General features: G+C 43.4%; 1 protein-coding gene across 7 annotated transcripts; it reads right to left on the bottom strand.

The window, feature by feature from the left end:
* Positions 1-162: 162 nt before the first annotated feature.
* med12 (mediator complex subunit 12) lies at positions 163-17,414 on the bottom strand. 7 transcript variants are annotated; one of them, XM_077733262.1, is made up of 42 exons: positions 17,247-17,414; positions 15,790-15,894; positions 15,170-15,361; positions 14,285-14,444; positions 14,040-14,215; positions 13,473-13,583; positions 12,931-13,206; positions 12,654-12,800; positions 12,473-12,572; positions 12,238-12,374; positions 11,990-12,121; positions 11,105-11,231; positions 10,704-10,993; positions 10,346-10,519; positions 9,852-9,996; positions 9,317-9,435; positions 8,981-9,124; positions 8,745-8,908; positions 8,429-8,560; positions 8,058-8,285; positions 7,771-7,915; positions 7,392-7,512; positions 7,052-7,162; positions 6,861-6,974; positions 6,653-6,789; positions 6,125-6,304; positions 5,964-6,035; positions 5,703-5,866; positions 5,118-5,279; positions 4,835-5,036; positions 4,639-4,748; positions 4,444-4,579; positions 4,034-4,183; positions 3,591-3,956; positions 3,362-3,497; positions 2,948-3,207; positions 2,613-2,687; positions 2,010-2,239; positions 1,700-1,928; positions 1,162-1,443; positions 560-641; positions 163-478 (listed from the first exon to the last, which is right to left on the bottom strand). In XM_077733262.1, exons 1-42 carry the CDS (start codon positions 17,346-17,348, stop codon positions 441-443), a joined length of 6,663 nt encoding a protein of 2,220 aa, XP_077589388.1. In that variant the 5' UTR covers positions 17,349-17,414; the 3' UTR covers positions 163-440. The 7 variants fall into 7 exon arrangements, with proteins under 7 accessions (XP_077589388.1, XP_077589390.1, XP_077589393.1 ...); XM_077733264.1 differs by having other exon boundaries at positions 1,177-1,443; XM_077733267.1 differs by having other exon boundaries at positions 2,990-3,207.
* Positions 17,415-17,984: the final 570 nt, after the last annotated feature.

Raw genomic sequence — 17,984 nt, 5'->3', positions numbered from 1 at the left:
AGTCTTCACCCATGAGAGAAGTAGAAAAAATGTGGCTATTTAAGACAAGAAAGCATTTTTTTTCCTCTATGGATTTTTATAAAAGTTTTCATTTCACATGTCTTTTTTCTTTTTTTTTTTTTAAATACAGAATACAGGTAGCAAACAAGACATTACAAGACATAAGAACTTGACATGATTTAATGAGAAATAAAGAAAACCCCCAAAATAAATTGTACAAAGTGAAATAAAATACTGGGGATTGAGGGGTTATTATTGTTCTCCTTTTAGGATTTTTTTTTATTCATTTTTATTTTTAACCAGCCTTTTTAATAGCTATCTTGCCCTCCATTATTCCAACAGTGCAAAAAGTGATGCAAAGACATTTTTTAGCGCCGCCAGCTTCGGACCTCCTGCCAAGTTTGTGCCTCTTCACATACTTGTTAACAGCAAATTAGTGGTCAGAAATATGAATTGGTGCTCTGCCCGGGTTGTGTATCTGTATCCAAACAAAAAGTTGCTTAAGACTACTAAGTGTGAGAGGCAGATGGGAGGATAGGTGAAGGGGAATGGGACTTACTTGAGAGTTGTTGTTGGAGTTGTCTGACCAGAGCGGCCGTCTGCTGCTGTTGTTGTGTCTGCTGCATGCCTTGACGTGGGAACTAATGGGTGAGCAAAAACATTCAAACTCTTTAGTTGACTGCATAAGTACTAGATACCACTTTGAATTAATACAATTGCTCCAAATCATATAAATAGCCAAAAGTTTGGCAATGAAAATAGCAAATTCCCAGTACACATTCTAATACACCCCTAATTTAAAAATAGAACATTTTCACTTCATTTGAGATTAAAAAGGGGGAAAATCTAGATATACAATCTGAATATATTTAGCAAATATCTATGCATTTCCTTTTTTCCCCCCAATTTTTTTTTGCTTGGAATTAATTTCAAATTTTTCATTTTTTTTAATAAAGGGATGAGAACTGGTAATATTATCTACTCTGGACAACTCTTAAATGAGTATAATAACAAGTTAACAAACAATTGTAATTGTCCTAAAATAAAGATAGGCAAAAATAGGTAAGAAGAATAAATCTAAGATGAACTTGAGGAGAAAAGCAAAATATAAACATTGACAGAATAAGAAGGGAAAAAAAACACATTTGTGTCGAGTCTTACTGTGTTGGGTCGTACCATGGGTTGCTGTGGTGGTAACGGCTGCATGCCTAAGCCCTGGTTCTGTTGCTGCCCTGGTGGAGGCACACCTGACACTTGCTGCTGCGGCTGTTGTTGTTGTTGTTGCTGCTGCTGTTGCTGTTGTTGCTGCTGCTGTTGTTGTTGCTGCTGTTGTTGTTGTTGTTGCTGAGGAACCTGCTGCTGAGGAGGGACCTGCTGGGCCTGGACCTGTTGTTGTTGTTGCTGCTGCTGTTGTTGTTGTACTTGTTGGGCTTGCTGCTGTTGCTGCTTGGACACAGTTGCACATACTTACTACCTATACTTGGATTTTTTAAAAACATTAATTAGAGAGCATTTCACTGGCTACTGAAGGACAGCCTCTATCTTCAGAAAGTCCAAACAATATTAAATAAACACCATGGAAACCAAGTCCACACATTGCGCTTATTTACTTATTGCGGAAGATCTTGCGACCTATTAGCCGCAATAAACAAGGTTTTACTGTATTATGGAAATAGATAGGATTCCGCAAGTTACATACTCTGATTGCTTGTCTGAGGTACTGCTGCTGTTGTTGTTGCTGTTGTGCTGCCGCTGCTTGTTGCTGTTGTTGTTGTTGCTGCTGCTGCTGTTGCTGCTGTTGCTGTTGTTGCTGCTGTTGTTGTTCTGTCAGCAACTGATTGGGCCTCATGCCTGGATGGGCGCCCTGGGCACCCATGTGACCAAGACCGTGCATGATGGGATTCTGCTGGATAGGCTGGTGGGTAAACCTGAGGTTGAACAGCACAGAAAAAATGACTTGCGTGAACACGCTTCAAAATGGAGGCACTTTACGATGGAAGCGGCATGACCTCTGTGCATTCTGCATATTATGTGCATATCCCGGCGCCTGCTGGTGAACATAACCGCTGGGCCTCTGCTGCATTTGCCTCAGAGGATCCACCACGGCCGGGTTTGCCCCTGGGTGGGAGCCCTGAAAGTTCTGGGTCCCATAGGCGGAGGGCACGATGGCACCAGCTTGGGACGGGTGTGGCTGCATCCCCATATGTGAGCCGTATGATGTGTAGCCCTGAGATAAGTTCTGGTGAGGAGAAAAAAAAATTTTAAGACGACAATGGAACAGACAAAATCATTTATGAAGATGGATTCACATGTGGCCATAAATTTTGACTCAACAAAACTTTGCTTTTACCTGATACAGGTATATTATACAGCTTATCTCTCAACAAAGTTTAGCCTCAAACTTAAATACACACACCGGGCCAAATAATATTAGAAAGATGTGATTTTTCTGGCTGATACTGTGATATGGATAGAATAGATTTTAATTTTTCTTCAGTTCAAAATTGAGGATAGCTGGGGTTATACGAAGGATTAGAGGGACAAAACACTATTTAAGGAAATGCAGTGTCATAATATGATTTATTTAGTTTGTCAGAAAAGAAAAAACTAACTTGAGATGGCTGCATTGAAGTGTACGGTTGGTTGGGTGCCATCTGTCGAATCTGCTGCCCCATCATGCTGTGATTCTGAAATAACATAACACTAATAGTTTCAGTCTGTAGTCCTAAACAATGTAAAAAAAGCGGTTTAGACTTATGGGATTCTTAAACAAACAAGGGGTCATTTTAATTTTGAGGGGGAAAAAATGTTGTATCAAACCAATTACACATACACAGTATACCACTGTGTAAAAAAAAAAAATACACAAAGGGAGCGTATCCAAGCGTTTTGGGGAATTTCCTACTTCTACACGATCTAACTTACTAGAGCATTGAAAGAACTCTACCTGGTGGGGAGCAGTTTGACCTGTCAGTGGGGCCTGACTCACCAGTCTGACCTGCAGCTGGTGGCGCAACATCTGGTTCTGCTGCATGTTAGGCTGAGGCTTGTAGACCATTTGGTACTGCTTTTCCAGACCCATCATCCCGGGCATATTCCCCTGCATGGTGGGCATCATGCCCGGATAGTTGGGCCGTGGCGTGCTCATCATCTTGTTCATTGGGGGGTTGCGAGTAGGCCTGTAGGGGGGATCTAAACCGGGCCCTCCTGCAGGAGGAGAACCCACGTAAATGTGTGCCGCGGGATAATGAAGCAGCCATCATATTAAGTTATCCGCTACCATTGAGGGCGTTACACATCCAATCCATTTTGACAACGAATGATGGCTGCTAGTATTAATATGCTGGTATTAAATACTGACCGGGAGGTAGAGGCTGGTTCTGTGTGTACATGCCCATGCCCTGCTGGCCATAGGGAATCCTACTGTAAGGATTCTGCATGAGCTCCGGTGGCATGTTGGTCCCGTAGCTCACGCCAGAAGTGCGATTCCCATAATCCTTGAGAAGAGTAGAAGTGAAAAAAAGCTCCATAACTCAATCGTTTTTTTTTAAACCACTTGATCCTTAAAAACAGAATGTGCTTTTTCAAACCTCAGTCTTGGCCGAAGGAGTTTTCTTCTTCTTGTTGGGCTTCTTTTTGTTTGAATCTGCGGGCATGGTGGGCACGTTTTTCTCCGGCTTCACCGCTTCCATCATCTTCTTCTCGGGCTCCTGCGAGATGGGTGTCAACGGCTCCTCTTCTTCGGGTGGCAGTGGGAGTGGCTCCAGGTAGTAGCTACGAGGCTTGGGCTTCAGATGTGTGTGGTAGAGCAGGAAGCGCTGCTGTTCCTCAAATTTGGTCACTTTACGGTCCATGCGTACCGTACCAAACCAGCCCCACGAGAGAGGCGCCGAATGTTTGAGTCCCTCAAAAACATCCCAGGGGGAGATCTTCTGCTTGGTCGAAACTTGAAGCCCCTAATTGAGAATATATTGAGTCACAGTCAGCGTTTCCAACCATTTTGAAACCAATTATTCATTGTTTGGGATCTTACCTCTTTTTCAAAACCAGCTATCTTGTTCCCCTTGGTGTCGATGAGGGAGCCCTGAGGTTCGCATGTGATGACATCACGCGTTTGCTTGGGTAGTGGCAGCAGCTGCCGAACCTTCTCCAAGCTCTCCAGCTGCCGATCCCCGAGCTCTTTCTAAAGATGTCAATATAAATGTTAGGAAAGGTCCCATTGGGCACGATTTTTATGGCTCTAAGAACTAGCTTGTAAAAATAGTTCCCTCTCGGTCAATTATTGTACTGTTCTTTATCTTGTCTAAGCTTTTGACAGTCACCTTCCCTTCCCAACCTCATATACCTCTAATCAATGTGTGTGCACCCTGCAGACACCACAAATAAGTATTGTTTTTGACAAATTCCAAAAAATAAAATAACTACAAAGGGTGTTGTTCTTACCCTGAGCTTCTTGACTAGATTCATGTAGGCTCTCTTATTCTCCTCCATGCTGCCCTGAGAGATGCTGGACATGTCAGCGGCCAGCGTGCCATTAATCAGCACGCTCAGCATGTCCAGTACGGTAGTGAAGAGTTCGCTGTTGAGCAGGTGACATTGAGAGCGAGTTCACACTGCCGAGAAAGAGGCTCGGCTTACTTGTTGGACTGCATGTCCACGGTTCCGCTGCTGATGATGTCGAGCAGGAGGACGGCCCACTCGGTGGTCTGCTGGGTGCTGCGCTGCACCGTGTCGAACATGCCTCCCACCTTGGGAGCAAATTGGAAAGATACAGTTGGTCGTCATGCAACAGTGACAAAATGGCTGGTGGGAATTGATCAAATTGTTCTCTTACAAGATTGAGTCGCAGCTTCAGAGCCTCGTGCATCATTTGCTTGGCTTTGCAGTCATCCTGGTACTGGTCGTCTCGCCAGTTGGTGACGATCTGCTGAACTTGGCTGTAGAGCGAGGTGAGAAGACCCTCACGCTGCTCATCCTGACCTTTCAGGCAGGTCAGCACCAAAGAGAGGAATGGTTGCTGGCTCAGCAGTGACATACTTAAATGGATTAAAAAAAATGGTAGTCAAGGATGATTCAAACTTCAAGCGAAAAAAAAAAGGAAAAAAAATAGTCATTACCTTTTCTGCTTCTGGCGATCTCTCTCCTTTCGTGATGAAGACCCAAGGTGCTGTCCTTTCTCCAGCTCCTCCCCAGCTGCTTTCAGGACGTGACCCTGAACTGAAGTGGGAAGCTTGGCTATCAATGGAGCCACCAGCCACACACCTGACCTCTCAGAAGAACTAAAAAAAGAATGCACAAATGTCACCGTCATACAAAAATAAGAACAATAAAAGTACATCATTGTCCTGCTTGTACCTTTTCACTTACACGTATCAATATGTATAAATAGAGCTGTAAACATAAAGGGGCAAGTTTACTGTAACTATTACCAAATTTGCAACTTTTTACTAGTGCTATTTAGGGTCCTTGTAGGAGGTCATCTGAAAAAATGATTATTTGGAGTGGGTCCTTTGTGAGTTTAAGAGGTGAGAAAAATGAACAAATTGTAGGAAAATGGCTTTGGAAATAATGAAAACGAGGGAATAGAGTACCATAAATAATTGATAATTTTAAGCATTGCGAAAAGCACAAGATTGGGGCAGAAAAGCTTCATGTTTCTTTTGTGTTTTGTTTATGTCAGAGCGTGGCAGTACTGCACTTACCTTAAAATGGGTTTCATTTTGCTGCTAGTGCTGCTGCTGTTTGATGCAGAGCCGCTTTGGAGGGCTGTGCCATTCCCTGAGGGGTTATTGGAGTTCATCTCAGCTGATTTCTGAAACACCTCGATCGTTGCCTTGGCAATGTTCTCTAACAGAGAATACAGCTCCTGAAAGGAGATATCCCAACACTTTGATTTCAACATTCTGTCCAAAGATGGTTGTAATAATTCACATTGGTTCACTATCCCTTAAAGGATCACTTGCATTGTTTGTGCTCTGTTTGATCATCAGCTGGAGCTCCAGAGATGACTGCCTCATCGTCCACTGGTCCATATTCTACCAGGACAGAGTTGTAGGAAAACCAATGTAGTCACTGCTGTTCCATTCAAATAAATAGGATCATTTATATATTAATAAAGGTCAACCTGTAGGATGCGTTTAATGCGCTGCCTCTGAGGGTTGTCTCCATCGTCGCTGTCCAGCTGTCTGTGAGGGTAGCAAATGAGCTGCAGGAGCCTCTGGGCCTGAATGTTTACCAGTACTGGGTCCTGGAGGGCACTGCTGTCTTCAGACAGAGACTTGAGGCAGCGTTCTCCCACCCATTCCTGCAAAGAGGTTGGCAAACATCCAATCCAATCCAATCATATATTTTTTCTCTCCCCCTTGTCACTTGAATTAGCTTCTTTTTATTTACCGCTCAACGCTGATCTTGTATTTGTTCCTAATGTTTCCATATGACTACAATTAGTACTATGTATTTATTAGTGATTATGGCTACTCTGATAACTCCATTTATACTAAATTGATTATCTCAGCCAAGCAAATAGCAATTAATGGATAAACAAATCAGTGTTTCTTCATATATTGGCCCCTATTTGTTGCTAAATAAAAGTGAGATGCAATTACAGTCATGTGTTTGATGTCTTTCAAAGACTTAAGAATCATATGCTCACCTGCTGGCAGATGGTCTTCAGAACATACTTGGCATACACATCCAAGCTGGCCGTTTCTATGGAGACATTGCGTCCATCCGATAAGTCATCAAGGCCAGCCGAGTGGGACAGTCCCGAACCCCTTAGCTCAGCATCACCTGCAACGACATGGCAAGTCGTGTAAAACGGGCACAACCGAGCTGACAACGCATTTTCCCGTTTTCATTACCTAACATGAAGACGGCTTTGAGCACGGCGAAAACGGCTCCCACGACGATACTGTTCTGCGAGGCCGCCAGGAGATGGCGGTCACACGACGACCGGATACCGACGGAAGATTTATCTACAGAGCACAAGACGGCAGGATTCTGTTTTTCTTTTCATCACACATGAAAATAGTTCTACCGTGTTTGTGATTACCCGACTTGAGGCCGTCTTGGGGGACAGGGTTGCGCTGTGGCGTCTTAAAAAGGTGCAGCAAAATCCTGCAGGTGAGTCGAGCTCCTGGCTCGGAGTCTTGCTCACTGCAGGCTAAAAAGATGAACAAAATCAGATCATTGAAGTCAGAAACACAAGATTAACCTCTCCAAATTCCAGCCATTTAATTTTAAAACCATGGATCATTTTTTTCCTATTGAACATTGATTTGACATAGCTTTGAATAATTTAAGAGTTAAATAGAACTACTCAGGAACCAAGTTAGAGTCTGTCATTTTTCAAGGTGGCCACCATATTTAGGAAATACAGTTATGGAGAGTACCTGCATTGAGTAGGGATGGAATGGCCACACAGCGAACGAGGTCCTCCAGGAGAAGACACTGTCTCGCTATGAGAATGGCCACAAAAGTCGCCAAGGAGTCATGAAAGGACAGATCGCTAACCTGAGGAACACAAGGGCAATACTTGAAAAAAAGAGAGAGGGGCAACGTCTGTTAAAGCACTACATGTGAGGAAAAATCATTGTTGTATAGTGTGTTTTGCTTTCCTTTTCTTTTTTTTTGGTCAGATAGAAGTACAGACACTGAACCAGAAATGGGGCATCAAAGTCTGGGTAAGGCTTTATTATGACTTCACTTACCCCTTCAAAACCGATTGAAATTCAACTTTGCCAATGAATTTTGACTTGAATGTGAACTTACATCAACATTGCAGAGCAGGTCGTTGAAGCCGCAGTTGCCATTGTTGGAGGAGCAGCACAGCGCCTTGAGAATGCCAAGCCACTCGGCACTCAGGGACCGACAGTACGCCGTCAGTTCGGCGCACAGGATGCCAATATCGTTCACCCTTCAAAAGAGAAACATCCACCTTATCTCAACCAAATATTAAGGCGCATTTAAAATCCTTTTCTATGGGAACGTCATCATCCCTGTCTTTTATTGTGTCAACCCAGGTTCAATGCTTTTATACACAATCCCTAAAAATGTACCTCTCAGGGTCCCTGTGGTCGACACACACGTCCATGAGCACGTTGCATACAAAGCTGTAGCGGTTGGCCGGGCTATCGTTGAGGATTTTGCCCACCATAGAGTGGTTGAAGTTGTGCGCGGAAGGGTTGGCTATGGCCTCCATCATGAACACAGGGTCCCACAGCATGTTGGAGTCCGAAGGGTCAATGTTGCAGTAGATGGAGTTCTTCACTTTAGAGCAAAACTCACTACAAAGAAAATACACGTGTTCATGCATTGTGGAATATTTAAAAAATTGACGACTGAGACGTAAAATGTCCTGGAACTGCAAAAACAGTCAACTGCATATTCTAGTTGAATATTTTGAAAGATGAGTAAGTCCATTCAGTACCTGAAAATCTCCCCAAATTTGATTTTCAGATGACTGCAAGAGATGTAGAGGTCGTACAAGTAGGCCAAGATGCAGCGCTCGGCTGAACAACAGTCGGCTGGGTTTACACCTGACTTGACAACAATGCGCAACCTAGAATATCAAACAACAATGTCAATTAAGGAGGCTAGAAAAAAAAACATCATTTAAATAGGCTATTTTACTACTGCACATTCGATGATCTCTTTTGACAAAAGTGCTTTGAGCTGTCATAGTCTAATTGAATGATTTCAAGGGGAGCTTTTAATGCAGAGGGAAAACTTTAAAAGGCGCTTACCAATCAAAAACCTGTGCAGTCTGCTCGGGGTTCAGTATGAGGCACGAGTGGTACCTCCTGAGCACAGCAACAATGCACAAACACAGACTGGTGGTGTAGCTTCCCACCAGGCTAGACGACTTGAGTAGAAGCTCGGCTTCCACCACGCTGAGCTCGTTTAAAAGCTAGGTTAAAAAACAAATGGTTCATTGATGCTCAAATGTAAAAATGTCTTCATCATCACATTGCATATTCACCTGAATAGCAAAGTCAATGAGGCCACTAATGTTGAGGGAGTACTCCATGAGGTCAAAGATGAACTGAATGTGCTGGACTAGAGGCAAGTGATAGGACATCCCTAAGGCAAAGCTGGTAATCTGTTCCAAAACATTTCGGGACACCTTCAACCAAAATAAGAAAATCGATCACTAACTATCCGGTAAAAATAAACTAAATTCACTCCACCTGGTTACAAACTATAGCCGCGGGCTTTCGAAAACTCATTCTAACATCCTACTCTTTTTGAATGACTTGCCTAAATTACAGTGAAATGTTAACTCTACAAAAAATGTCAAAGTGTGAAGGAGCCTAACCAGCGAAGTGACCTGATGCTGGTCAAAATGGGAAAGGTGCTGGAACTTGGAGAAGATATCTTCAGCAGTGGGAAAGGCCTCTGGCTTACTTCTCTTCCGCTTTTGTCCCTCCTCGCCCCCTGTTAAAAAAAAAAAAAAAAGGAAGCAATGTGTGACGAGATGGAAGTTCATGCAGGGCAAATCAATCAAACTGATGACATTTTAATTTTCAAAAGAGAAAAATGCATGAAAATGTGATTGTTAATGTCTGTTAACTGTTTCTTAACCACACTTATACTATCCAACACTGAGAATAATAGTTATATTGCTACCAATAACTGAATCAAACAAAAAATACCCATGACTTTGACAGAGAAAAGACTGCCTTACAATAAGCCTATTTCAATTAAACATCATATCGTTATGTTTCCTAGTTCATCATATTTAATAATAAATAAAAAACTTGGTCGTCATTAACATATGAACTAAAAAGGCATAATAAGCCTGGTACATCACAGTCTAAAAATATATTGTGTCATACAACTAAGTCACGTACCCGTTTCTGCAGTGCTTTTGCGGTTGAGCACCTTCAAGATATCTTTGGTTATCTTCTTGATGGTATGTCGGGCCTCGTCCCGTAATTTGCCCACGCCGTATAGGACCACGAGTCGCTGGTTGCACTCGTGGCTGGCATTCTCCTCCTGAAGCAAGGCAAATAATTTATCGAGAAAGAGATGGCCACGATAAACCGAGCCGAGGCAAACAGCCATCAAATTTAATCTATTTCTTTCCGACTATGGCTACATCTGATATTTCGGGCCTGGGGCGGGGAAGCTCATACTGAGTAAATAAACGCGGCCGCATAGAGTGTAAAAAATATTTATCTTGACGGGAAAGGGGGGAAAAAACTAGGAAGCATTCGCAGTGTTTGCCAAAGACTGAAAATACTTTTGAATCGTGCCGGGATAAGAAATCTAAACCTAATGGATTTTATTCAGATATGTAGGATTGTTTTCTTTGAATTGTAACCTAGAGTGCTTTTCTTCTCACCTGAGGAATAGGAAAGTGGGTGGCATATTGAATATGCCGAGGCTGCTCGTAGAGCTGGGGGAACGCGGGGTCCGTGTTCTTGTCTTTGCAGGTATTCTTGCAGTCCTGCTCAGATACAGATTTTTCAGGGGAGGGGCTGCCCTTGGACTCGCAGTGCATCGGAGGAGAGAACATCTGCAAGGTGGACAGTGGACAACTGTTGTGGACAAGATTTGGGATTTTGTACTCAATTTTCCAAATTTCTTATAGTGGGAGCAAATGACAATGACCTTTGTGGAGGTCAATTTTGCCGACAATGATCTAATAACACGGTCTATTAACACAATGGACATCCAAGCCATATTTCCAAATAGCACACCTCGTCAAAATTGGCACTGGAGTTGTGGTCGATTTCCATCGACTCCGACAGGCCGGTGTCCTCCATTTTGATCCCGCTGCCCGCATCCTGGTCTTTGCGATCCGACTCGTCCAAGGTTTCGTCGCTGGGGGAGCGTGGGCGTGGCATGTGACCGTCGGACGACAGGTCGCCGCGGGAGATGAGCGTGCACATGTAGATGTTGTGCGAGAAAACGTCGTGGCGGATGAGCTCGCAGAAGAGGAGCACCAGGTTGGAGAATTCCACTCGCTCATTCTCGTTGCCGGGCTCGGCTAAAGATGGGAGAAAAATTGGTTCTGAATAATTTAGTACTAGCTTCTCTCTGTGCCTAATCCGCTTTGATACATGTACTTTGGCCGAGGAAGTAAGCGGCAGAGACTCACTAAGTGTTGGGGCCTGAGTATCTAAGAACTGAAGCAGAACATCTTGAAAGACGGGAAGCGTGGCTGCGGAAAGGGAGCCCGATGACACCGAGCCCTTCTCATCCACCACCTCAGATTCGCCGCAGCGCTGCCACACACACACACACGTACAGAAAGAAGCCTTTGAATGCTAAAGTAAACGGGCACTTTAAAATAGAAACCAGGATGATCATTGCTCCCTTATATACAACTTAACCTCTTTCAAGTCAAACAAAGTCATACCTCAACTTACAAAAGCCTCTAGGTACGACATTTTCAGGTTACAAAACCATTTGAGATGCAAACCAGTGCCTCAAGATATGAAAAAAAGATCCAAGTTATGAAAACGTCATTACATTTCTAATATCCGTTATTTTATTTTGAAATTTTCACAGATGCACTGCTTATTGCTTGAAAAAATCCCTACATTCTACTGTGCTCTCATTGGCTGTCTCACAACAACCCTCCATGTTTCTTTGAGTGCCATTGTCTGTTATGCTTGCCTAATGTTAGCTTTGCACACTTGTGTGCATGCACTTCAACACAAATAGATTAGTTTTTAAGGGTCTATGGTGTTGGTAGTTTTGTAGGGACTGTGGAACAAATTACAGTATTTACATATCAAGTACTACTCTACTTATGACATTTTCAACTTATAAAAAAAAACTGGAACCAATTAATATCGTAAGTAGAGGTACGACTGTAAGTGAGAATGGCGACAACTCTAATTTAATCCAAGTTTTGTGAAGACTCACACAGTATCACATTAAAATGTAAACGTGACAACATCTCCATACTTAAATGACTTCAAGAATCCGAGCGCGGGTGGAAGCTGATCCATGAACAGGGAACCAAGGTGCTGCTTACCTCTGCTTCGATTTCAGCCTGCCGCTTCTCCAGTAGCTTGGCCACCACCATTGCCCTGTGTCTACCTGACCGCTTACAGCACACAGCCCATTCACAAAGCAGAGTCACCACTGCGTCGTCATCTGGCGACATCTGCACCAAAGCGCACTTTGTAATCAATATAATAAATAGAACATTTTCAGATTTGCCATCAAATTGAAAATATACACACATATTGCATGCTTCAGACATTCCAAAAAGTTACGTACCTCATGTCCATCCTTGCTCTGGCCTGAGCCAAATATTCGGTTGTACAAAGAATCCAGCGAATTATTAAAGTCGGACTTCTCGAAGCTGTGGTTGTCCAAAACCTCCAAGGTGTGCAGCACTCTCCCAATAGTGAATCCTGACCACACAGCAAAGACAACAGTCCAGGTCTCCAAAAACAAATCTCATCTTGTAAACAGATGCTACACAGAGAGTGATTGGCAGTTTTTCCCAAACCTGCTGTGGTCTCCTGGCACTTGTCAAAGGACCAGCGGAACTCCACAGCTTGGCCTCGCTCCTTCACTTGCTCCTCGATCTCTCGCAGTTTTACACGGACCTAGCATTCCAAAAACAGAAAATGAGATCTGGTCAGATTGCGCGTTGGCATGGTTTATTTTTGGAGGACAACTGTAGGTACCTGCTGTGTAAAAGCGGCGTTTCCCCCTGGCATTGGTAAACTGGATGGGGCAATGGGCAAGAGGTCCAAAGGAGAACCAGTTTTGTTTCTGCTGTCTGTTAGAGAGTAATGCCAGACCAGTGCACTGGGGCAACACAAAACTATGCTCTGAGGACAAAAGCACATTTCGGGAGTAAGAACATGACAGAAATCAAATTAAAATGATTCCTTATTCTGATCATGATTGTTTCAATACTCATCCAAAATGATGACTGTGCCTGGTGATTGAGCAATGTACCTGCAACATGCAGCTGAGGCCAAAAACCAAAGGACGGTGCTGGGGACAAATGTAGAAGTCTGTGAACGGCGTCTGGGGCTGATTCCCTCCTGCCGGCTGGGAGGTTGGCGTCGGGGGCAGGGTGTTGCCTTGCGGTGTCAAAATGCCATGCGCCTGGTGGCCGCCGCCGGCGCCAGGGCCCGGGCTGCCGTCGCTTAGCAACAGGTTGAGGCGGCGAGTGCAGAAGTAAGCCAGCCTGCGTGACAAGTAGGCCGACTGTACAAATTCCCCCGAGTACTGTGGGAGAGAGGAAGCGATGCAGAGCGTCAAACACAAACACCTCCCGATACGCTTGTGAAATACAGAGTTGAAAGAAACAAAATGAAAGGCTCAATGGATGAAGGCACACACAGCTGCTTCGTGACAAAGTTGTGAGAGGCTGTGAGGTCGCCGCATTGGTGTGTACCATTGTGTGTTTGTGTATGGCGGCAGCACGGAGAATGATGCAAGGCTCGGGGTGGGGCGTGTAATTGGGCGGTTAGAGGAAGGTGCGAAAGGCCTACCTGCAGTAAAAGGGGCAGGAGGAGTCTCAGGAGCTCATCCTCCCCAGGTCGGACCTTCTCGAAACACTCCAAAACCCATGTGAGAAACTCGTGTCGGTCCAGCATTCCGTCCTTCGTTGAAATTAAGAAATTGAAGCATTATTTTGAGTTCCCACCTGCTGTCCAATATCAATTTTATAAAGAATGGAACCCAATCGAGTTGGGAAATGATGCAGTGTACACCACCAAGTTTTCCCTTGTAGTGGTTTTGTCTTACCAAAGCCATGCATTCAGAAATACAGAACAATTTAAACTAACTAAAGTGACACACACACATCTGTTTTTGGAAGGAAGCCTGGATCTATTATTCGAAAGCTGAACCACAGAACTTTGCAGGAGACATTCTAACTCTTGAACCTCCATGCGGCCCTAAAGATAACTACATGAAAGTGAAAATTTGCTGTGGGTGGTCTTTCAAGTAGGGGAGGGTAAATATAATCCAACAGCCTTCACCTCTTTGAAATGGAATCAATCTCAATTCAGAGTTTTTAGCCAGCAAAAAATCCCATTAAAGTAAAATGCACTGACCTGAAACATGAACATGGCCAACTTTTCGTTGTACTCCCACTGCTTGATGGCCATTTCCACATCAGCAGGGGTGGCCGGGAGAGGCGAGCTACAGCCTTGACTGGGGAACTGTCTGTAGAACTCAGCCACTTTCTGCAGCTGCTCCCACAGATATTTTGTAATGATCTGGGTCCATTCTATCCAATGTCAAAGAAATAGTCATGTCATGAGAAAGCAAAGCACTAGAAAAGAAGCACATTTCTTACCTATACAAGGATCGATCACGTGTCTCTTTTTGACTTTAGTTTCTGTGATGGCTGCATGATAAGCGCACGTCATCTTGATCATCCACGCGGAGCGCATAACTGGGACCAAGTACTTGGCCAAGTACCCGAAAACCTCCTCCTTCTTGCTGAAAATTGGCACCTGTGAAAACAACAAGCAATATGAAAAAAAAGAAAACACACAAGGCTGTGTTGAAGGGAATACTGAATGATCTCTGTAACAGATTGGATATTTTCAAGGTAAGACTCGTCCATCCAGAAAAGGCTTAATAATGAAATTAGATGTTAATGAGTCTTTCTTTCTCAGCTGCCCACCCACAAAATGCCAAGATGTCACACTCAGAATGAGCTGCAGAATTTTGCAGTCTGCTAGGATGTGATTCTTAGACATTCTAATCTGTGATTGCTATGTGACTATTCTATCATTCTGACAACTTGTGCTATCAATTCTGGTTGTGATGTCACAACTAGAATTTTCTGAAAGAATGGGCGTTCCCAAATGCATTTTTTTCTTCATGTAAAATAAAACTCCTGCAGTCATTTTCATTTTTACATAGTCACCATTTCATAGCATCTTAAAGATTATTACACACATTTATCTTCCTAACCAAAGGCATCCTCATCTGCTGTTGACAAAAATGAATGCAATGAGTCATTATACAAGAAAATTGGCTCTTATACGCCAAAGCATTTATGTACTTTATTACCCAGATGTTACTCCTGCTGAATCAGGAACAATTGAGGGAAATTTACAGAACACCAGACGCAATTGATAAAGTAGCAAAACATTTTAGTCTGAGTTTGGTGCCTCTTAAAATGATCCCTTAAATGAGTATTCCAGAGATCTCCAATTAAGTGTCAACCTACCTTTTTGGCCAACTGTGTTAGTGGTTTTGTGCCAGCCAAATCGGTGAACCAGTTATTAACAGAGCTTTGTGACCTGGCTGTGACCAACCAGAAATTATCCTTCTGGTTGACCTGCGGCTTGCGCTTGCCCGTGTCGGGAAAGGTGTTATAGCGCAGTTTCTCGGCGATGATGCTGCTGAAGTTTGAACTGATCTGTAAAATAAAAGCGTAATACACGTTGGTAAGGAATAAAATTGATGGTGTCTTTCTGATTATTACTATAATTTTTAATTTTGGTGATTCGCTTGAATCGCAAAGTTTTGCAAATTGCTTTTTAACCTTTTTACACTGATTGAGATCAGTTACTTTATAATCTATTCCCGAATTTCTTGAAATCTCAGCCTGATGCCCAACTTTTGTCAATCTTCTAGTTACCGTCACATTGTCAGGTAGGCCTTACTAAAATTATTTCTTGAGTGAGAGCAGCCAGTATTTGTCTGTGTGTGGCTAGATTTATGATTAACCCCAGATATTATTATGTTTTAAAAGTGAGCAATGTTAGTTGGATTATTTTTTGCTCCATTGAATCTGAACATTTATTAAATGACTGCATTTAAGGAGTTAAAATTTAAAAAGCATACCTTAGAAGGGTTGAAGTTGACATTTTTGGCACTGCCATGTTCGTCACCTGACACGGCCGGCTGGTTATTAAATCCTTGTTTCACATTCAATGCAGTCAGCTCATCCTATGAGAAACACAAAGAGGAAATATTAACAATATTTCCAATGTCCACTCTACTCTGTAAATGGTTAATGTTTATTTCCAGTTAGAACATCTGGTATTGTCCTTCCAAGTGGTTACAGATCAACAGTTACCAGTGCACGTACAACCAAACAAAACAAAATGTGCACACACCGAGAGATTACTTGTAAACAAGCACATTATTATCATTATCCAACGAGTCATTGAGAGGTTATTGAGCAACTCAAGAACACTGTTTTATAACAGTGGGGCAGGACCAGTCCACGGTTTCCCTGCCTCGATTGCAATGCGGTGTGGAAAATCAATGGATGTTTCCTTTAACTCAGCGGTCCCCAATATTGTTCTCACCGCGGACCGGTAAAGCACTTTCTATTTTCTCACACACCAGCTAATGGGAAGACAAAATTGGGTGGGGGTGGGGCCGGTGCACAGACAACAACAACGACGACAAAAAAAAAAACAAGTCCCAAGCATAATAGCAAATATGTATTATTATTATTTTCATAACATCTTTTCTCATTTCAAGTGGGAGGGCGGGATTGAAAACATTAATATTTTTTACTCTGATGGACCGGCACCAAGTGGCCCGCGGACTGGTACCGGTCCACGGACCGGTGGTTGAGGACCACTGCTTTAATTCATACACAGCCAGCCCAAGTATATGTACGGTATGCGAATGCTATGTGCGGTGGTAGTTAGAAAATCTACATTTAAAAAAAGTGATTACTGTGCAGGGAGGGGCTGTCTCCCGGCCCAGATGCATTGGTCAAAGGCATCCAAAGAGATGTTGGAGTTGTTAATTATCTTAATCATATCTGTTGATATGTTGCAACGCGGCCGTCATCTTAACATCCAATCGTGTTTTCCTTTCGCATCAACGGATAACCTAAGGGTAATAATAGATCAGGAGCTATTATGCAAGTCCTGAAAGCTAGGCCGAGGAGGCGGTCAAAGTAAATGAGAGTTAAACAGCACGCTTGGCTGCGCACAGTTAGACAACTAACAAGCCGATGTTTAACTTTTAAACCCCCTCGGTAAACGCAACGCATTTCATTTGCCAAACAATAACGTCATTCTCCCACAAAATGCAGTTTTTATTGCGATCTAGTGAAAGGGTGTTGTTTTAACAATCACGTCGTTGATGTCTGCGATCCAGATCGGGAAGTGACAACTCTCCTGCGGTGTTGTTCATTGTTATTGCCCAGGCCCGAGTCGTCTACGGAGGGGCTAGCTGGAACGGGCTAACCACCGCTAACTAGGCTTAGCCTAGCGGCTAACACAGCCGCTTCTACCACTAAGTATGTCCAAAGCAAAGGCCCCGGTTAACGATCTGACCTCCTTTTGCTTGGGATCTTGTGGATAGACGTCCGGAGGCCCGAGCCGGGGCCGCTTAAGCGGCCGGTGTTCGTAACTGAGGATTCCGAAGGCAGCCATCATCCAGCGGCATCACAGCCAGTGCTTTGCTTGCCTCTTCCGTGCCGTCGGAACTCAGTACTGAGAGGGATCAATACTTCCGGCGATCTTGTGGCGTTTCAAAGTAAGAGAGGAGTTATCGCGGTACTAACAAAATAACGTCACGTAACCATTTGCACTGGGTGGGCGTGGCAGCGATCAGGGACATCGACGATGAATCACCCCCCAAGAACCCCCCACTCCCTTCTCACCATCAATGAATCAGTGAATAAATAACAAGTTCAAAATGAACTACGAGAACCCACTTCACTCCCTAAATGGCATTGGCCTTGAGACATATAAACACAACAAAGACCTCCACTGGTTGACCCTAAACCCATGAATAATCCAACCCACCCAAATACATGTTTAGAAAAATGTACAAAATTAGAATCAGCGATGTAAAAAAAAAAGGTTAAATAAATACTTTCTGTGCCAGCAAAAAGCCTACTGGTGCTTTGTTATCACTACAGATTGATGATAGAACCATAAAAGGCATTCTCCTGAAGTTGATTATTCAACTCACTGTACATTCTCCAGATTCTTGTATCTCCTGACTAAATACAGATGACCATCTCCACAGAAGTTGAATATAGTTACATGTAAATGGTATAAGCGAGC

The sequence above is a fragment of the Stigmatopora nigra genome, chromosome 14 (assembly GCF_051989575.1).
Source record: "Stigmatopora nigra isolate UIUO_SnigA chromosome 14, RoL_Snig_1.1, whole genome shotgun sequence".
Classification (NCBI taxonomy): Eukaryota; Metazoa; Chordata; class Actinopteri; order Syngnathiformes; family Syngnathidae; genus Stigmatopora; species Stigmatopora nigra.
The sequence above is the reverse complement of the archived record's forward strand: the minus strand, read 5'-3'. Positions and strand labels throughout refer to the sequence as shown.